The following is a 21,411-nucleotide window of genomic DNA, read 5'->3' as shown; positions in this document are numbered from 1 at the left end:
ATAAATACAAATACATAGGAATTTTAAAACTAATTGCAGGGTTGCTCTGTTTTAATATATGGGTGTATTGAAAGTATATTACATTAAAAAGTGACCTCTGAGTAAAAGAGCAAAGCATCCAATATCATAAAAAGTTAAATTCTTATTTTTTAAGTGTCCATCGTGTTTTTCTAATTTTACTTTGGTAAGTGAAACTTCCTTCCTTTAAAAAAAATACTGCCTCAGGCAGTAGGAACTAGTTGCATTCCATTCTGGTAGATTAGAATGCTCTTGAGTTGTGCTGGCTTTTCTAGGTGGGGTTTCTTATTTTATTATTCTTCCCCCATTAGAATTTTTTTTCTCTACTATTTGGTGTTAGCATTTTTAACAAGAAGCAAAAAATTTTTAAAAAGCAAGCTTTGAGGCTCTCCATAACTTAATTGTTGAACAAAATAATAATGTTTGCTAACTTTTTGTATTTTTAACTTGTAGTGCCATGACACCTTGGTACAATTTGGTGGGTTTTTAGCATCCAATCTAAGCACAGAGGATTACATTAAGCGAGTGCCTTCTATTGATGTTCTCTGTAATGAGTTTCACACACCTCACGATGCTGCATTTTTCCTCTCAAGACCCATGTATGCACACCACATTTCAGTGAGTACAACTCTTCCATTTGTCTGCTCACAGTGCTGCTCTGATACCTGTTACCAGTACATGTGGTAGGTTCCAGATAAAAATTGTTTGCTAAATAGAACTTGCAAAGTTCTGTGAGTAGAATTAGAAATAGAAACTTTGGGCTGGAACAGGTTATCCTTAATCATCTTAGAAAATATGACCCATGTGTCAACTTTCACACAACTGACAGAAGTAGCTAATGAAGTCACCTCTTTGGATGTCTTGGGTTATCAAGAGGAATTCTCTCCCTCCCTATTCCCTCAAAGGTGTAAGTTCTTCTGCAGGTATGTTAGATGGATTTTTGCTGTGGAGGAAAGTGTTGCAGCTGGCAAATGGTGTGCTATCTCAGGAAGTGTCAGATATTAATTTGTTCCTGCATCTAAAAAATTCAATATGGAGAGCAGTTTTTACTTGGTGTAGTATAGTATGTTACTGTAACAGGTAGCAGCATCAGTGAAGAACAATAAATCCATCCAATAGGGATGAAGACTAAAGGTTCTGTATAAGGTTCTTCAGTGCTTTATGTACTGACATTTCACAAGTAAATGTTGTGCAGAAAAGTTTTTCAGGAAAGTTAAATTATTCTATTAAGTTTAATTTTTGTATTTGTAGATTACAGTTTTTTATTTATTTTATTTTTTTATCCACAGTCAAAGTATGATGAACTAAAGAAAGCTGAGAAGGGAAATAAACAGCAGCACAAAGTTCACAAATACATTACATCATGTGAGCTGGTGATGGCTCCTGTTCACGAAGCTGTGATTTCTCTGCACCTCCCTAAAGTATGGGATGACATCAGCCCTCAGTTCTATGCTACATTCTGGTCTTTAACAATGTATGACCTTGCCGTGCCACACAGCAGCTATGACAGAGAAGTCAATAAACTTAAAGTCCAGATGAAAGCCATAGATGACAATCAGGAAATGGTATGTTGATATCATTTTGTGGTTCAGTTTAAACTTTTCTAGCCTTGCAGGAGTTTCTTTTCATGAAGTATTATATTAAGGTTGTTTAGATCTATGAAGTTTTGTCCCCTGGTTCATCCATTCTGATTTGCCACGTTAAACTAATTTGGATTGACTTTCCTTCATAATTTCCATTTTAAAAGTACTAGTGACTCCACTAAGTGAAAATTACTGGAAAATCAGTTTCAGAAAGCAGGTCTTGACACCTGTATCTATGGTTTGTCTGTTCACTCTTGTCTTAACTAAAGTCAGCCAGTGTTCATAAAATCAGTTGATTATTAAAGCAGAACATTTTTGAGTGAGAAGTTTTTTAAGTATTCTTTAGTATTACCAGGAACTTATTGCTCTGTCTATAGCAAGTTTTAGTATAATACTAAATTAGTTACATTGACATTTTATAGCCTCCAAATAAAAAGAAAAAAGAAAAAGAACGTTGCACAGCTTTGCAGGACAAGCTCCTTGAAGAGGAGAAGAAGCAGTTGGAGCATGTGCAGAGGGTTCTGCAGAGACTGAAACTAGAGAAAGATAACTGGCTTCTGGCAAGTAAGTGTGTCTAAGGGAAATGCTGTGGATGTTTTTGTAGTCATCACTGTCTCCAGAACTTCCTTGCAATAATACTGTTAATGTTAATTTGAAAATTTGATCTCTATATGATGAGGTCTGTTAGTGAGGTAAATTTTTAGTTAGAATGTAATGTGTCTTTGAAAATGCTGAGTCATTGGTTTTCATAGAGAAGTTTTGTTTCTTGCAATGTCAAGACTTTTTGAATTTTGCCCTAATTTAGAAAATAAGTTAGAGATTGACCAGTTCAGTGGAAACTTATAATTGCAAGCTGGCTTGTACTTGCTAACTGCAGTTAGAATGCTGCAGTTAGAATGCTGCTAAGTTAGTATAATTGCTACAGGACAAAAAGTAGGCATGTAAAGTCTCAATGACTGGTTTGGGTTAACTTACTTTGTTTGAGTTCTGTGATTAGGAGCAATATACCAGAATTTGGGTGGTGGCATAAACCGTGTTCCAATGACAAGATAAGTGTTGTGCCAGCCTAACAGCCCCATTCAGTGAGACAGCATGGACATGTTTTATAGAGCAGATATGCAGCAAGCAGAATCAAGTTTTTTCTCCTACAAAACATCTGTAATGTTTCATGTTGCTTGTGAACTCTGCTGGAATGGTTAATCTGAAATGTTTTTCTCTGGTCAGTTTTCTTCTCTGGAGGAACTTTGAGTTTGTAACTGGAAGTAGTAGTTCGTCTGTCCCAAGAAGCCTAGCATAATCCAGTGGAAAAGAGTTTTGTTGTCCAACTCATGTAAGATCCATCCAACTGGTTTAATGAAGAAACACTGTTCCCTATAAATATTTAATGTACTGTAGTAAATTAACTACAATAAATTACTGGTTGAAAAATTACTGGTTGATTAAAACTTGGTATAAAGGTGACTTTGTAAATTTGTCTATGTAAAGAACCACCCAAAAGTGTGTAGAAAATAGTTTGCATAGATATACACATAACTCTTTGTGGGATACTGGGAATAGCTTATTGTAGGCTCTTGTGCTCAGGCTTCAGTTGAATGAAGTTTCCCAGCATTGTATCCAGAGGCAAACTTACAGTTTCAGCAGTTTGCTCATTAAAATAAATAATCTGTAATTGTACCACATGAGGAAGTAGAACAGCATATCCACTGTAGTAGTGGGCTTTATTATTTTTATTTTTTATTATTTTTAAAATTATTTATATTTAATTAATTTTTTTTAAGACTGCCATCCTGTCTACAGACTTTCGATAGTGTTTGTACCCTTATGAATAGGTTAATTTTTGGTAGAGTAGACAGGTAGCTTTAGCAATCAGAGACTACTTATTCTGACTGGCCGTTCACTTGCTTTGTTTGTACACTTCTGAAGCAACACATTGTCCTATGAACTGTGATTCCCTTGGTAGATTTTTCCTTTTTGTTAGTTATCAAATGTTTGTTATAACCTTTGAGGGATAGATACTAAAATTAAGCAAAGTCAGTATAAAGTTTTTAGTTAAGTAAAAGTTTGACAGTCCTTTCTTGAGCAAGCTTTATTCTGTGAGCATTGCGAAATTGAAGCAAGTAAACCCTGGGAATTATGAATTACTGTGGCCTGTGCAAAACCACCAGTGGTCCTTGTAAGGATCATGACTGTTCTTCCTTTGAAGGCATCCACTTAGTCTTGAATTCTGTACTTCCTCTGACCTCGCTTTCATGCTGTAAATTCCTCTCAGCTTGTTTTTATGTTCCTTATTGCCATGGGACCAGTTTGGCTATGTGTTGGGCTGTTGAGTTTACCAACCTGTGCTTGATCAAACAGAAACAGGTAACTTGAACTTGATACAGTGCAGTCGTTTACTCAGTGGTAGAGCGAAACTTCCACAAAATGGGTTTGTATTGGCGTAGTGGTTTACTGAAGGCTGTTCTTTAAATTCCTCTATGTGTTTGATTAATTGGAAAAATGATTATTAACGGACTCTGTAGAGACAATATGTTCTTCAGTTTCGAAGGAAACCAAACTGAAAGTCAGCCCAGTGTAGAAAGATGAAAGTAAGTGTTCTAGGGAAATAGCAGGTGGCATTTGCTTTGCTGATGTACACATTTTGAGCAGGTGGAGAAGTTTACTGAAGCTTTCCCAGAACCTGTTTTTAGCCTTGTGTGAAAGAAGAATTTTACCAGTAAGATATAAGCATTTGCTACATCCACCCTGCTATTCTATCTCCACCCTCAAACAGTTGCACTTATATTGACTTTTCTGATCAGTGCCAAAGATATGTCTGAAATACAAGTGGCCAAATGTGCAAACACCAGAATATGGATCTGTCATACTGAACTTCTTGGGAAGAGAGTAGTTTAATGATAAGCCATTAATTTACTTAATTTTTCTTTTCTTTTTTCCCCTCTCAACTTTTGTTTTTTGAAGAATCTACCAAAAACGAGACTATCACCAAATTTTTACAGTTGTGTATATTTCCTCGATGCATTTTTTCGGCAATTGATGCAGTTTACTGTGCTCACTTTGTTGAACTGGTGCATCAGCAGAAAACACCCAATTTCTCCACACTTCTCTGCTATGACCGAGTAAGTAGCTAAAACTGTGTGTATGTACATCATTACCACTATGAACATCCCAAACTAGTGTCCCCCCTGCCTCCCAAGAGAGGTAAACAGGATCAGTTTGAAACTTGTGTTTCATTCTAGAATCTGTGACAATCAGAAGTTCACTTTTATGTTTCAGATCTTATGATCAAAGTTTTCTTAAAGCTTGAGGGGTTTATTTTCAATAAATCTTGTTTGTGTTTTACCCTAGTGAGTCTGGAATTTCAGAGCAAAGTCATTAGCTGTCTTAGGAGTTGTTTTCAGGTTTTGTAACCTTTAAGTAATCAGTATTTCCATGGCCTGCTCTCACCTTCCCATTTTAGCTGTGTGTGCCATTTTCTTATTGTCCATCACCAGCAACAAAAAACTCTTTTGCATCAGCTTGGCTAGATGTTTACTTATACCAGCTCAAATCATTATTAATTTGAAAATAAAACAATTACATCAGTGAAGACACTTGAACTGTTGAACAGTATGTCAGCAGCAGCTATATGCTTGGATTCTGGCTAAGTGTGAAGGATCAGCAGTTGGGGAAACAAACAATATTTTATAATTTATAATTTTATATTTTATAAGAAGTCTCTATTGTATTTGGAAACCAGCTTAATGGTGGTTTAGATGAGAGAAATGTATAATTTTTGTTAGTTTTTTTGCTTTTGTAATTCAGTAAGGTCATAGTAACGTTTTCTTGCTCTATTCACAGGTTTTCTCTGATATTATATATACAGTTGCAAGTTGCACAGAAAATGAAGCCAGTAGATATGGCAGGTTTTTATGCTGTATGCTGGAGACCGTGACCAGATGGCACAGTGACAGAGTCATATATGAAAAGGTATAGGAAACTACTAAAATAAGTTTGCTCATTAGAATACGTGCTAACCATTTGTGTAATTCAGCCCAATAAAAATGGATTTAGTGAAACTGTTAAAGACAATGCAATTGAATTTTTCTGATGGCATGATCATAAAATCAACTTGTATATTACTATAATTCATGTAGTTTTGATAGAAGTAATTTTGTATGGTGTTAAAAGATATGTTTGCTAAAAAAACACTTCCATTTCTGATTTTCACATGGCTTACCTCGAAGATAATTTAGGGAGCATATGGAAACTCACTTTATACTCCTTGCACAACCTAGTTAAATTATGAATAATCTTTTGTCTCACCCACTACTTAAATTTCAATTAAATTAGCTTCAAAAAAATGTGAGTCAAAAAAAAAAGTTAAGTGTGATCGTGTCTCATTCTTTAGAGCTTAGGTTTTAGAATTACTGGTTTTGTTTCCTGAAAAATAATTTTTTCCTATTTGATGTGCATGTAGGAATGTGGCAACTATCCAGGCTTCCTAACTATATTACGAGCAACTGGATTTGATGGTGGAAATAAGGCTGATCAGTTGGATTATGAGAATTTTAGACACGTGGTACACAAGTGGCACTATAAATTAACTAAGGTAAATAGAGATGCCAAAAACCTTACATTTTTGAATGCTTTAAAAAAAAAAACAAAAAACAACTTCATTAGATTTAATTTATGTTTTAGGCTTCTGTGCACTGTCTGGAAACAGGTGAATATACACATATCAGAAACATCCTGATTGTGCTGACCAAAATCCTTCCATGGTATCCAAAAGTGCTGAATCTGGGTCAAGCCTTGGAAAGAAGAGTACACAAGATATGTCAGGAAGAGAAAGAGAAGAGACCTGATCTATATGCATTGGCTATGGGGTAACAACAACTTATTTAAGAAAGTGGTTAAAAGTGGATCATGAAAGGCATCTAAAGACTCGGAACTGTTACAGTCCTAACATTTGATTTTTACCTTATCACAGAAGATTTCGCTATCCTGCATCTTGGTGCTGGCAGTGTGAATGAAAACATTCATTTTATGCTGGATGATCACTAATTTCCTTTACAAGACTCTAGTAAAACACTTAAAATAGTAAAGATTTCTACTCAGAAGAGCATAGCTTAATTTTAGAGAAATAATATAGCAGCAAGGAGATAGGAGGTATAGTAAAAGGAAGAATGCAAAGGGCTATTTCTGCAAGACTGGTTAGATATTGAAAGTGCATATGATTCTAAAATGCTTAGTTACATGTTACATCTTCCTGTGGTGAATGTGAAATCATCCTTGTATGCCTGAGGGGCAGTTCAGGTTGCCCTAACAGTTTGAAGTTTTGTCAGTAGTCAGTTTGTTCTGTGTGTTTGCCCAGGGGTGTGTGTGTGTGTGATGGTGAGGAAGAGGGTGTGGAAGTAGGGCTGCTTCTTGCGTCTAGTGGGTTTGTTTGTTTTTCTTTTTCTTTTGAGCTCATCGATACAGGGGGAAGAAACTGCGTATCAGTTAGGAAAAACTGTGAAATAAATAACAGATGAACTGTTAGATTAGATCCACATTTAAGATTCAATCCATGTTTTGCTTTATGTTTGTGCATATTTAACAATCTGTGCGACTTGCAGCTATTCTGGACAATTGAAAAGTAGGAAGCCTTTCATGATACCTGAAAATGAGTTTCACCACAAAGACCCACCTGCCAGGAATGCTGTACCTGCAACAGTACAAAATGGGCCAGGTGGTGCTGGGATGCCTACGTCTCTTGCAATAAATACAGTTAGACTGGAAGAGGGCACTACTGAGGAGACTGGTAAATACACCTATGATTATTATATGGGTTTTTTTTAGTAGAATTTTTTGGACATTACAGGCTTCTCTCAAAATTTGCCTCATTAAGCTAAAAAGAAAAAGTATAAATTTTATGCTAAATAGCATCAGTGCGTGTTCTTTATTTTCACTTGGTTTTGGGAGAGAGTGATCTGCTGCCTATTTCACCTGTTAGCTACGCATGACCTGACATGAGTATGCTCAGCTACTTGTTGTATATTAACCAACAAGAGATTAACTACTTGAAATAGAGCTGTTCTCTTTCTTTTTTTAAGCAGATAAACTAAAGGAGAAGTCTCAGGGTGTGGTGAAAGTTATTAATAAAACTGTCAACGCTACACCGAAGGTGACAACAAGCAACGGAAACAGTGCATCTAATAGGTGAGAAAACCTATTCTTATACATTCTCTATTTTCTTCCTTCCAAGCCATAGAAATACACTTGAAAATGACCTGTGTTTTATTTTTACTTCGGGATTCTGTGTAAATAGTTTCCATTTCTTTAAAGTTTAAAAAATGACATTTCTTTCAAAATACACCGTTTTACTGGTAAATGCATTTCATTTTAGTTACAAAGGACAAATAAGAACATTTGCTTGTTGTTGTACTGACAAAAAAACAGCAAATCTGAAATCTTAGAGTGTCTGCTCCAGGAAAATTCTGTCAAACATTCAGAAGTGAAACTTCTGTGATAAAGCTAGAGCTAGAGCTTTATGTTTCTGTATATGCTAATTGGCCATTTTATTTTTGATGCAGCAAAATTATTAAAGAGAAAGATGATAAAGAAAAAAGTGGGAAGGAAAAAGATAAAGAAAAAAAAGACAAGACTCCAGCTGCCACTCCGGAGATGAAGGCACTTGGGAAAGATGGGAAAGATAAACCGAAGGAAGAACGGGCAAACAAAGACGAGAAAGCAAGAGAGATCAAGGAGAAAACGCCAAAATCTGACAAAGAAAAGGAAAAAGTGAAGAAAGAAGAAAAAGCTTCAAAAGAAGAAAAGTCCAAGATGGTTGTTACCATCATTGAGTCAAAGTCAACTGCAGAAAAGGAGAGAGAAAAGGAGCCATCCAGAGAAAGAGATCTAGCAAAGGAAATGAAATCCAAGGAAAATGCTAAAGGAGGAGAAAAGGTGCCAGTAGCTGGGTCCTTGAAGTCACCTGTTCCCAGATCAGAAACATCAGAATCTGAAAGGGGTAAGTTTGAATATTTAGTTTCTGTTCTTGTCTAGAAAAATAGAATGTATCACTTGAAAATCACTGAGTGTCAAAACATGACAGAGAAGTTGAGAGAGAATCTCTACATAATAAGTGAGATGTTGACTAGCTTTTCAATACAGTTACTATTTAAAGGAGGTGGTCAGAATATCTTCAAAAGGCAAGCTATGTGAATGTGTGAACTTGACACATCTCCAGTGAATGCTTGTTCTCACAAACCCTGCCATTTTTTAAATGTAAGTCTAAATGGTCTTTTATTATAATGTATAACTTTGACCATGCAAGTTTTGCAAAAGTATAATGAAAAAAATGAAAAAACTTTGTGCGTTCTTTGAGAGCTTCATGACAACCTTTGAATTAGAAGAAAACAGGGAAAGTGAAAGATATAGGCCTTTGCATCCTTCAGAAGGATGCAGGACTCTTTATCAGTCCCTTCTTATATTAGGGGTTAGCAAATCCTTATGTTATTACCTGAGGCTGATGTTGAGTTTTATATTTGTGTTGCTTAAGGCAAAACCACATAAGGGAGGGCTATAGTGTTTTCCATTGGGTTCACCTGTTCAGGGTCTTCATAGCAATTCTGAAATTCAGATACTGACTTCCATAAAATAGAAATTTGGAGTGAGCATAATTTTGCAGCAGTTTGTTCACAGTACACTTCTGCTGCAAACTTTCATAAAGATGGTCGAGGTATGCTGCTAACTTTAGATAGCTTAAGGAAAATGAAATTCACACAGCAGTAAGAAATCTAGCTGTAATTATGTTGGTACTTCAGAAAGTGATGATATTTGATTCTCCTCTTTGAACTGTGTTTTAATAATGCCATTGTTCTGTTCTTTCCTCAGAACAAAAACGACGCAAAGTTGATACACATTCTTCTCCATCACATTCCTCAACAGTAAAGGTTAGTATAGCCTGAGGAAGGCAGCACCCATGTTAGGCTCACAAGTTTGGGATGCCAGTATTCGACTTCCTTCAAGTTTTGTGCCAAGTATATCACTGGAACCACTGGAGGTTTTATGTTGCATTAGAAAATGCATTCCTTTTCTTTATTGGCGGACTGTCTTTTTTTCTATAAAAATATTTTTTAATTAACCAAAATAATGCTTCAAGGACCTAGCACAAATTTTGTAAAATAGTGTTTGGAAATTTCAAGAGAATTTTTACACAGAAGTGCCTCATTGCTTTAAGCAGTCAGTTTTTTTGGAGTGCAATGGTAGCTACAAGCAAATGAGTCTTTGCAACAGAGTGGAGCATATTTTTCTGCACTTCTTTGAAGAATCTGTAGCACTGAAGATTCCTGGATGATACGGGATGTACGATACCTCTGAATTCATCAGGCTTCTTGATGAGCATCATACCGATATGTGCCTTCTAAGGAGGAGTCTTGAAAGGAGTTCCATTTTAAAGTCTCCTTGGTGATCAGTTCTCCTGTAGTTGTGTATATTCAGTGCGCATGCAGCTTCTGTTGTACCTTCCCTTCGAGGTTTGTTTATTTCCAATGGGTTCCCACCATGTTGAGCCCTGCGTTACGATAAAACCAGATGTGGCCACCAAGCCTCCTATCCAGCAAAGAGAAACCCCAAGCACTCAAGCGCAGCACAAAACCATGGGCGTAGCCTACTTGAAGACTCAGGGTAGCCATTCCTTGCTCCATATTTATATTTTTCTAAACCATCTATGTTCATGGAATCTTTGAATTTGCAGTACGTTGAACATTTAAAACTGTAAGTTACCAATACTTCATCAAGAGCACTGTGATGGATTATGTGGGTCTTTAAACTTCATCATCTTACCGACTTTAGAACAAGCTCTTCTCTTTTTTCTGTTTTTTCAAAGTACATCTTTTTCTATGTAAGACAGAAAAAAATCTTTCATTTACTGGAAAGATTTAATTTAGTTTTGGAGAATTCAAATAGGTTTTACTAGTTTTGAGGAAACAGGTGACAGTGATAAGTACTCAGTGATGCAGTTTTATATAAATTGCAATATAAGGTCATTCTAGAGTAACTTCTACCACATTTAAATGAAAGTGGAGAAGATACAGGTTTAAAAGTATTTTAAACTTGTTTCACCTCTTGTTCAGCCATATTTAGAGTTAAGACTACTTTTTCTTTATATTTTTGTCTAGGCAGGAGAGTGTGTTTCACTGCTTTAGGAAGAATTAGATATAGACTTAATTTTGTAGTTTATTTAATAGCGGAGTCTAGAGAATAGATAATGACTGTCTTTTTTCACCCCCTACTTTCTTTTTAAAAAGTTTTTCAGTTTCTAGCTTTATTCAGAGTATGGTATTAACATAAGATTTATTCCAGAAGCAGTAGCTGTTTTTTGTTTCAAGGGCACGGCCGTGCTTCCCAAAGTCCCTCTGGTTTCTGAAAACTATTCCAGCTCACGTATCATCTCCGTTCATTTTCTACAGGACAACCTCAACGAACTCAAGGACTCTTCAGCAAAGGTTTGAATCTTTTAGAAACCAGCCAAGTTTATTTTCATGTTTTGTTACAGAGAGAAGTTAACTTTTGCTCTAGTGGCAAGCTCACATTGGAAATTCAAGTACCATTCCTGGAAATACTAGCATAGTAATAGAGGGATGAGGTTTTTTTGGTCCAGGTGTCTAAATCTTCTGTACAGGAGACATGGTTGATAATGTAGAAGCAACATTACAAAAATCCCCTGAATTTACCTTTCTGTCAATATTTTGAAGGGATGGCTCTTCCATTCCCCTCTAAAACGTGTGAATACGCAGTAATATCCTTATGATTAAGCCATTGGTTTGATTGAAAAGCTAATAGAACAGCTAAAATAGTTCTTAGAATTATTTGAGGGGTTTTGAATATACCAGTTAAAGAACAGTAGTTAGTTAAAGAATATTTGAGACATCTCTGGAATATTGATACCCTTTCCCCTTACAACTGTATTCATGTTCTATGAATAGTACTAGTGCTATAATATTGTGTTTCTAAGCATCAGAGACAGCCTCCTGAATTATCATCTTTGTGTATTTGCTTCCTGTAAATACACTTCAGTTTCAGTATCTTAGGAGAAGGGATACTAAAGAATGATCTCAGGAGTTCATAGAATCAGAATCCCAGGTTGGAAGGGACTTCAAGGATCAGCTGGTCCAGCCTTTTTGGCAAAAATGTGGTGTAGGCAAGATGGCCAGGCACCCTCTCTAGCCAGCTCTTACAAATGTCCAATGTTGGGGAATCCATCACTTCCCTGATGAGATACTCCAGTGACTGATCGTTCTTGGTGTGAAGTGTTTCCCTCTTGTTTCCAAGTGGAATCTTCCCAGGAGTAATTTATATCCATTACCCATTATTTTTCCATGTGACTCCTTGTTAAAAGGGCATCTCCCCTGGTAGCCACCCGGTGCTAAGGTCTCCCCCAAGTCTCCTGTTCTCATGGCTGATCATAACCTGTTCACCCTGCCTTCCCTCTCATGTCAGGCCTCCCAAGCCTTGGATCAGCCTTTGTGGCCCTTCTGCACCATCTCTGGCCTGTCCACTTCCTTTTTGTATAGTAGGGACCAAAACTGAGTGCAGTGTTCTGGGTGTGGCCTAACAAGCACGGGGAGCATTGTATTTTAGGCAGATTCTGTAACTATTTTGTTGCTTTTTAAAAACTCAAGCACGTTGTAACTGTTGTACAGTAACAGTCAGCCACTGCTCACCTGCTGACAGATCAGGGGATCTATGTGACTGACAGGAAATGGATCAAATCTTCTAAAGGTTGCTGTTAAGGTTTTTGATTACACAGTCAGTACCACATGCAGTACCTGAACTGCACGAAAGTTTATCACTTGGAAAATGCTGACCATTTGGACTTTTTTGGATGCTTTCTGGGTTTACCTGGGATTATTTATATTCACTTAATTTACAAATGTGTTACGGATTTCCATTTTCTGTTCTGTATTTACAGTATTGTTTTAGTTGTAGTTATCTTTATGCAAAGTGTTTAGAACACTTTGTATGTTTTTAATCAAAATAGCTGTGATTCTGTAATGGACACTTGCTGGTGGATTATTTTTTTTTTTTTATTGAATTTTTCCAATATCAACTGTATCTCATTATAGGGAGAGTGTATACAGGAAACATCCTTTAGTCTTGCCATTGATGAAACTACAGTGTCTGTAGGTTGAATCCAGATACTTTTATAAATCACCATCATATCTTGTATATTTAATTTTTTTAAATTCGGAAACTGTAGTATTTGTCATATAGCTACCTTTGCCTGAAGGGTGGTATATGGGAGTCTGTAAAATCTCCCTTTTCCCGTCCTTATGGTATGAGTCAAAATTTAGCTGGTTAATTGAAATGTTGCTTACATTTTCATTACTTTAAAGTTTATTTAAAAATATTTATTTTACTTATTAGCACATTGATTTAATTAAGGACACAGTGGAAGTCTTTGTAATTAAATTAACAGCAAACAGCTTTATTTTTCTAGTTAATTTGAAAAGTTATGTTTTAGAATTAACTGTAATGTGTTTGCATAGACTTAGCTGGAAGTGTATTGCAGTTGTGTGACCTTTTAATGGATTTATTCTTTAGGTATTTGGGGAATGGGGGGTCTCAAACCCATTCCTTCCTTTTCCAAATGTTCTTTTCTAATCTTTCTCACTTAATGAACTAATCTTCACTCTTCAGTGCCGTTCTAACAGACTTAAAGCACTTCATGACAGTGTTCCCTGTACATGGTGTAAGACAAGTTAAATGTTCTTTACTTCCATGTACTTATTTGGGGAAGTGATGGGATATTCAGAAGCCTGTAAGTTTTATGAGTTCGGCTTCTACTGAAAGTTAAAAGTCTAGTGTTGTTGTCTGCTTACAGATTTTCTTTGTTCCTGACTTGGCTCAGTCTCTGGAGCCAGACAATGAAAATATTGGTTTACACTGCAGGTTATAAAATAAATGGTGCCAGACTTGAGTTAGGTTTTTTCCTTGCTTCGGCATTTGTCCACACTGAAGCACCCAAAATTTGATGTGTCGTCAGTTGGCAGCATTTCTAGAAGCAAGCTGATAAAGTCTTTTTGGTAAAGGTGGAGGATGGAGGTAGTTTTCCAAAACTCTGAATTGGAATGGTAGAGGAGCAGTGGAATCTGTCATAATTAGCCATGAGAACACAAGAAATGGAATAGGAGAAAGCAGAGCTATGAGTTTGCTTTCTCCTGTGGAAAGCAGCTCTAGGAGACAACTGAATGGGGCTGTTTAGAGAAAACATATTTGCGTGTCATTGTCAGCAAAGAAGAGAGCAGGGATAAATTTACTTGTGGAATGGTGTGGTAGGAAATGGAACAAGAAAAGAGGAGTGAGGGAAAAGAGCAAAAAGAAATACCTAGTGAAAGAAGTATTGAAGGTTCAGTATCTCTTGTAGGATAATAAAATTCCAGTGAAGTAGTAAAAGGCAAGAGACCTAAATTTGGTTAGTGTGACTTCTAGCATAGGATCACTAACATCAGGTTTTGGTAAGTTAAGCATTTACTACTGAAACTGGGGAAGGACAGAACTGCTTTAATTTTGAAAGTTGTTTGAAACACTAATTGGTTTGCTTCAAGTGATACATTGATTGTTTTAAACTAATCTTCCACTTACCTTTTTATTGGTGTCCTTTTAAGTAAGGTGTCTCTCAAAAAAGAAATACAGAGAACATTTTAATAAAGATATTTTAGTCCCCAAATGAAATTGTTAACTTGCGGAACTGGGGAAAGATTGAAGTATACTGATTTAAATTTGTGTGCTGGTGTAATTTAAATACCGAGGGAAATGGTTTTAATTTAAAATATGCTCTTAATATTTCTTAGATCTAACTGTATAATTGCTTTAAATAAGACAGATATAATTATTGTAATGTATCCATATTTATATAACACATGCGCTGCCTGTTTTATGGAGCTTACCAGAATTGGTTAGAAGAGATAGTGGAATAACAACCTAGAACACATTACAGAAAAAAACAATTCTTTTCTATGTTCAGCTGTTTTTCTCATTTGAAGGTTAGAAATTAGATTAAAAGACATTATTCAAAGTATTGTCTTAAATACTTCGTTGATAAAGGTTATTCTTTAAAAAGAAATTATAACTTGTTTAAACAAGTTTAAAAATTCCATTCCTTCGTTCCAGGCAAGATTGTAGGTATTATTATTGCAGGTGTTACTGAGTCCAGTAACCTTCATATCCTGTTTTTGTAGCCCTATGTCTGATTTGTCTTCCTGCATCCAACAGTCATGGTGAACAGTGTTGTGTGTATTTAATATAAATGTTTCAGTTAAGAGAAAATATTCTTGAACTGAGTAAATAAGCTGTAGGTTTCATTATAGATTACGAGTTCGAACATGTCTTCAATCACTCTTGGTTTTGCTAATAAAGCATTTATGTTTAATATTCGAGCTAGATCTGATATGTTAAAATAAGACTTTTTTTATTTACACGTCTAGGAATACATGTTAATATTTGGTGATGTTGCCTTAATTTAACAGCACTACATAAACCACACTACTCCAACACTGTCCAAGAGTAAGGAGAGAGAAGTGGAGAAGAAAGATTTGGACAAGTCAAGGGAAAGATCCAGAGAGAGAGAGAAGAAAGATGAAAAGGACAGGAAAGATCGAAAAAGGGTTGGTGGCATTTTTAATGAACTAGTTTAGACAGTTGGTATGTGCTTGGAAAACTTTCTATTCCAAGGCCTTCCAGTAATAATTGGCTGTACAGCCCATCTGAGCAGAAGTTTTCTGTATCTGAGGTGGCTTTTTTGTTCTGTTACTCTTTCAAAGGTCGGTTTGCAGTAATATATTCAAACCTCTTCTCCCTCCAAACCGATCTCCAGAAACTTCACATGAGATGTAACACCTCAGTTACATTCTAAGGATTCAAAAATTACTACTCCAAAATAAGAATACAAGCAGGTGCTTCTTCAGGAGTGTGTTTTAGTCTGCTAACATCTGCATAATTGTATTTGGTGCCAGGATCATTCAAACAGTGACCGAGAGGTACCGCAGGATTCAACTAAAAGACGCAAAGAGGAAAATGGCACAAGTATGTATTTTACTTTTTTGTGTGTGTTTGTCTGGCTTTTACTTGTTGTGAATTACAACTTTCTGTTCTGTTTTTAGCTGGTTCTTCAAAACACAGCAAAAGTGAAAGTCCTTCTGATTCCCCTCGATTAAATGAAAAAGAGAAGGAGAAAAACAAATCAAAATCTTCAGGAAAAGACAAAGGTGACTCAATCAAGGCAGAAAAGATGGAGAAGAGCTCCTCTGGTAGCAAAAAGGTAAAATAAGCTGTTCTCTTGTTTATTTGTTGTTGTTGCTGACAGAACAAGCTGATATTCTTTTCCTAAAATTTATTGCTGCTTTATAGCCTAAATTAGAAGGATGTGCTGCGAATGTGAAGAAAATGCTTCTGAAACTTCTGGTATCTTGTGGCTTAAAATATCTCATCAGTCACTCTTGGCAGGAGGAGGCTGGTTTGAAGGACTAGTTCATTTTGGCAGTAGCCAGGAAAATTCAGAACTTATACATTAGGTTCTGAATAATCTAAAATATTTACAGACTGCTTTGGTAAGCAAGTAGATGAAAAGAGGCTTAACATACGCATGAACTAGTCTGCAATTAAGATTTCCATGGGCATGTATCAGCACAGCTTCTTCTGGTGAAAGCAGAGGTATGTTGCAGTTATATTAGTGTTCACCCAACAGTGGCTCCCAATTGCAGCTCTGCTGCTGGCGCTTGTCAGAGAATTGGATGAGAAAGATAAAATAATCTTAGAAATAATAGAAGCTGAGTACTGTCATTTTGAGTGATGATTTTTTTAAGCTATGTCCAATTATAATGTTAAATGTTACAGTCCTCCTAAATGTCCTGTACAATAGGTACCATAATAAGCTATTACCCATATATGTATTTTTAAAGGAATCAAGACATGATAAAGAAAAAACAGAGAAGAAAGAAAAACGAGACAGTACTGGGGGGAAAGAAGAAAAGAAACAATATCCTTTTGAACACTGATATTTCAGAAAATTTCCACAAATGAGCTTCCCTTTTTTATATGTAGCAAAATGTGTCTTTTTCCTTAACACTGCATTTACTCATAAATCTTCAGACAAGCATAGATAATGAAGATTCTTTCAGGCAAGGTAAAAATGTTTCTTACTTAATTTGTTTGATTTGGTATCTCCTGTGGGTCCTGTTGACTGGTAATGGATATACAGACAAACCAGCCTGAAGTCACTCAGGGTGGCAGGGTGGTGTTTTGGGGGTTTTTAGTTGTTTTGTGGGTTTTTTTTTTTTTTTTTTTTTTTTATTGATGATGTTTCATGTTCGGGCGTTTTATGGGTATGTGTGGTTTTGGGTGGGTTAGATTTGTTTTAATATTACTATGCTTATTTTTATAATACTATTACTTTTATTATTTGTAATTCTTTATTACTACCCCTGGGGAAAAATATTTCCTCATCATCATCACAGAGATTATGTAGATGCTCAGATTTTTTTGGGGGGGGAAAAAAAGAAGAGGCAGGGAATATAGCATGTCTGCAGTGCTTGGTGGAGTTGCATCTTTCTTATTTTTTCCAAGAAAAGTTGTCATACAAAAGCAGAGGTGGATTCATGTCGTTCTGTTAGTCATCACTCTTGATAATCTACGTGTTACTTAACAATGTCTTGCCTAATATAAAACTTGAGTTTTGTATCTTCGTCAACAAAAGCAGTTGCTTTTGAACCACAGTGCTGCATGGGGCAGTTGATCAGCTCAGTGCCTCTGCATAACCTTTCATCTGGTCTGATTTGAGGAGGAAGAAGATAAAGGGAAACTTTGGCATGGAAACATGGACTATTTAAAGAAAGAAAATAAAGTTTAGGGTATTTTGAGTAACCCTTATTCAGATTGGATCTTCTGGAAAAATAGCTTGTTCTTTGAAGTTGATGAAGTTCTAAATGGTTTGGGGTTTTTTTCAGACATGCAGCTATGTGGACATTTAAATTTTGTTTTATGGTTATGAGGCTGGGAGCTTTTTCTCCTCTACACTGAGCCATTTTAAGAGTCTTGAAATGTTTTGTTTTCAGTTATTTGAGAAGTGTCCCAGTGAACTTAAATTACTTCATCTGATCTATCCAACTTTAGTCACAGAGTGCTCTATTATCTTTATACATAAGGCAGTGTACATTACATTTACATTTTAAGGAAGAAAAAAAAAGAAAAAACAAAATCCGAATGTCTGAGAAAAGTTTCCACTCATTGTGACCTCAGAGCAGAAGGGGCTTATTTCAAAAAGGATCTTGTGTTCCATTTGGTGTTAAGGCTCATTCAGCCATGGTAGCTGAGGGCACATAAGTGAAGGGGTTTGGGTAACAAAGCTTATGCTGGTACTAGGTGCTGTTTGGTGGTAAAAAGATGTGAGTTCAGGTTATTGCTTCTTAGTACTATTTCTTTTTAACTTCTTGAAATAATGAAAGATACTTCTGTGAATAGTCCCCAAACTGAAAATTACGAGCATTCTCTGCAAAGAATTTGCTGGAATTTTCTTGACTCTTTGTCCTTCATAGCTGTTATTGTCTGATCACTGTAGAGGAATCACAGCTTTTTCCCTATTCTTTTAAATGCTACTTGGGAACAAAAGAAAAAAGGCAGTCTTGGTAGATCAAGTTCACTACTGAGCACTTACAGCTTCTTGAATAATAAAATATAAAGTTTTGTCTTTGACTAGCAATTCAATGTAAAGTGAGGATTGTCATTAGTTAAAAAAGCACAACTGTGTTCTGCTGACTGTAAGTAGCAAGTGCTCAGGTAAATGTCAGTTGTACTGTGGAATTCACATCCAGCTGTGTAATGTGCTAAACTGGAGCTTTTGGCCTGGAACACTGACAGTACCCCACTGTGTGCATAGTGAAGTATGAAAAAGTGCTTTGTATAGCAACACAGTTGTGGAATCTCATCCTGTGCTCCTGTTAAATCTTTGGTATCGTTCTTCCTAATGTACAATGTCTGATTGACTGCATTTATTTCTTGCCTAGTTTAGAGACAGTAAGATTTTGAAAGGGTTGCACTTCTAAAGGAGTTTATACCCTCACAAATGACTGTTTGTTTCCTATTTGTATGTTTAAATTAGCATTCACTACTTACAGTGCAGTGGTCAGAGTTATGTAGTTCTTGCTGTGGAATAAGCTAGAGTTAGGGACTGATAAAAACAATTTTATTTCCCCCCTCATTCTTTGAGCTGTGAATGGAATGAAATGTGAAGTTGTGAGATCAGTGTTCATTTGAATGTCTAATTCTAATTATGTACACCTTTTGTTGCAGGTGACATTGAAATGGGAAGATATCCAGCTGTGACCAGAAATGTATTTTCCAGAGTATAGATTGCACAGAAAATTGTGAATGAAGAGGACCCATCTGCATCTCCTTAAATTATTCAATTCTCTGCTTTATTTCCCCATGCTAAGGACTTAATTGTTAAGTTGTACATTACTGTATTTTTAACTTGTTGCTTAGTTTCTTATACATTTATTTTCAGTACCTGGCTGAAAGTGTTACCTATTCCATATTTTAGCACAATGTGCTGCAAACAAACAGTTGCCATAGTGCAAATGAGGTTTCATGTGTACATAGTTCCACTTTAGTTTGTCGAAAATACTGCCTGAGTTTAGTAATTCTTTCAGTTTGAAATTGCATTCTTTTAGATGTTTGGAAACCACAAATAAACAGTTATTGAACCTTTTTGGATTTACCTCATTTAAACTCAGTTTTTATTTATTACTTGGCCTGTTTTTAATATCGGTAACTAAAAAAAAAAAGTTAAGTGGGAGCACTGTTTTCATGCAATGCTTAGGGATTATTTGTATATTGTGTATAACGTTGACTTGTTTAAAAAAACAATGAATGAACTCTGTCCCAACCCAATCTAAACCTGTGCTCAGTTGTCCCGTCACACCTTTTGTTTGTCATGTTGTTTTTAGATTGATTGGAAATGCTCTCTTCAAAACTGAAATAAATTAAGTTTCAGTTACAGCTACAGGAGCTTTCTATTGCTGAACTTTAGTCTGAAAATTTCACAATGACATTTTTAAAAAAAAAAAAAATTTTTTATCTGCTAAATTCTACCAGTGTAACCTTTTTTCTAAATAAACAATAGTTTTCTCAATGGGTCGTAAATCATTCTCTGTGTGGTCACTTTATTGCTTCTATGGGTGGTTATGAAAAATGGATGTTGGAATCATGGTGGGGGTGGTTCCTGTCTTTGCTGAGGAGCCCTCTGTACCTGCCTTGTTTTAGATGCCAAGGGCTGGTTACAGAGTGTGGTGCCTGCTGTGCAGTGACAGATGTGCTGCCCTTCTCCAGCAGTTTCCGGGAGCTCGGGGTTTGCCTACCTGCATTCAATGAGTTTCTTTTAAGCCATTTGTCCCTTGTCCAAACACCATTAAAATCTTGGTTTTGTATCAAATATTAATACTATTAAACACAGGGACTTGTCTCTTAAATATTTGGGGGTTTTCATTTGTTGGGGTTTTGGTAAGATTTTCTTTTTTTTTTTTAATACAGTATAAACGGAATTTTGATCAAAACCTGAGCATCCTTGGTGCTGTATGCTTTCAGTAACCTGGGATTTGGAACAGAAGCATGTTGTCTTGATGCATGTATTCAAAATACTAAATATTAAGAAATTGTAGTACATCTAGACTTGTAAAACAGTCTGTAGACAGTAAAACTCTCCTGATTAGCTTTTTTCTGATTACTAAGTAAATCATAGAAGATTACAAATCCTGGCCCTGCAGTGGAAGAAAGACACAGACAAATTGGGAAGAGAATTGGGTAAGAGTTATCCAGCTAATTAGAGATGAGAAAGAATTACTAGAAAGAAGACTAACTACGCTAAATACTCAGGTCTTTTTAATGACCTCATTAGGGCAGTCTAAAATGAAACACTTGTATCAAAGTCACTCCAGTCCTTGGGCTTTACTGGAATACGAATGAGGCGAGGCTTTGCGCAGGGCTGCAGCCACCAGCCTCCCCTGAGCTCAGAGCTGCCACACCAAGGTGGGTGAAGAAGGCCACCATGGAGGTTTCTGAATACAGTGTAATCTCCAAAAACCAGGAGACCATCTGTCATCCCAGACACTGACAGGGAAGTTGAAACAATAATTTAGAATTCAGCTTGGAGGAAGTGTGGACCCACTCCTGGCAGGAAGGTTTGTCCTCACCTGTGATGCCGTGATGGCAGGAGCAGTGGTGTTTACACATCCCTGGAAGCAGTAGTGGGGAGAAGGGATGTGGGATTTTACACTGACCCTATCATGGGTTTGGCAAGTGCAGACACACCCCCAGCAAACTGCAGCAGTCAAAAGAGAGTGATTAAACTTTGTGAAAGCATTTTGTGTTGTGGCTGCGATAACTTGGATGTGCTCTGCAATGTCCTCATTTCCTGAGAGGGACCACAGGAACAGTTTCTGGCGAAGTTCATGCCTGTTGGGAGGGTTTCCTTCCCCAGACACATTGCAAAATACAGCTGGTCCTTCTGAGCCTTCTTCCTTGTGTGGTTGTCTGCAGGGACTCAGGTGCACTTGTGGAGACAGCAGTGAGAGTTTGGTGGTGGGAGTTGTATACAGGGTACAGCCAAGGGGAATCGGTGAGTCCCAGAGGGCTGGAGAAAGCATGGAGCTGGCCAGGTTGTGGCTGTAAAGTTTCTGAAGGGTTGATCAGGCATTGGAACAGGCTGTCCAGGGCAGTGGTGAAACCACCATCCCTGGAAGTGTTCAAAAGATGTGTGACTGTGACACTTAAGGCCATGGATTAGTGGTGATCATGG

General features: G+C 36.6%; 1 protein-coding gene across 11 annotated transcripts in view; it reads left to right on the top strand.

The window, feature by feature from the left end:
* Nucleotides 1-19,760, top strand: part of THOC2 (THO complex subunit 2) — a 50,289-nt gene extending 30,529 nt beyond the window's left edge. For 4 of the 11 annotated variants that reach the window (XM_088062888.1, XM_088062886.1, XM_088062890.1 and 1 more), the window contains 18 exons: nucleotides 472-636; nucleotides 1,308-1,583; nucleotides 2,024-2,165; nucleotides 4,560-4,717; nucleotides 5,439-5,567; nucleotides 6,058-6,189; nucleotides 6,279-6,463; nucleotides 7,196-7,380; nucleotides 7,673-7,778; nucleotides 8,153-8,589; nucleotides 9,456-9,514; nucleotides 10,952-11,068; nucleotides 15,092-15,229; nucleotides 15,578-15,647; nucleotides 15,725-15,882; nucleotides 16,523-16,599; nucleotides 16,699-16,746; nucleotides 18,909-19,760. In XM_088062888.1, coding sequence (XP_087919014.1) covers nucleotides 472-636; nucleotides 1,308-1,583; nucleotides 2,024-2,165; nucleotides 4,560-4,717; nucleotides 5,439-5,567; nucleotides 6,058-6,189; nucleotides 6,279-6,463; nucleotides 7,196-7,380; nucleotides 7,673-7,778; nucleotides 8,153-8,589; nucleotides 9,456-9,514; nucleotides 10,952-11,068; nucleotides 15,092-15,229; nucleotides 15,578-15,647; nucleotides 15,725-15,882; nucleotides 16,523-16,599; nucleotides 16,699-16,726 — 2,562 coding nt within the window. In that variant the 3' untranslated portion in view covers nucleotides 16,727-16,746; nucleotides 18,909-19,760. Of the gene's footprint in view, nucleotides 1-471; nucleotides 637-1,307; nucleotides 1,584-2,023; nucleotides 2,166-4,559; nucleotides 4,718-5,438; nucleotides 5,568-6,057; nucleotides 6,190-6,278; nucleotides 6,464-7,195; nucleotides 7,381-7,672; nucleotides 7,779-8,152; nucleotides 8,590-9,455; nucleotides 10,338-10,951; nucleotides 11,069-15,091; nucleotides 15,230-15,577; nucleotides 15,648-15,724; nucleotides 15,883-16,522; nucleotides 16,600-16,698; nucleotides 16,747-18,908 lie in introns of those variants that run through there. The other 7 variants (XM_088062889.1, XM_088062887.1, XM_005530007.3 and 4 more) reach the window with 6 other exon arrangements.
* Nucleotides 19,761-21,411: the final 1,651 nt, after the last annotated feature.

The sequence above is a fragment of the Pseudopodoces humilis genome, chromosome 15 (assembly GCF_049639895.1).
Source record: "Pseudopodoces humilis isolate 2021_Gansu_Grassland_sample_001 chromosome 15, ASM4963989v1, whole genome shotgun sequence".
Lineage (NCBI taxonomy): Eukaryota > Metazoa > Chordata > Aves > Passeriformes > Paridae > Pseudopodoces > Pseudopodoces humilis.
This window is presented reverse-complemented; position numbering and strand designations above follow the sequence as displayed.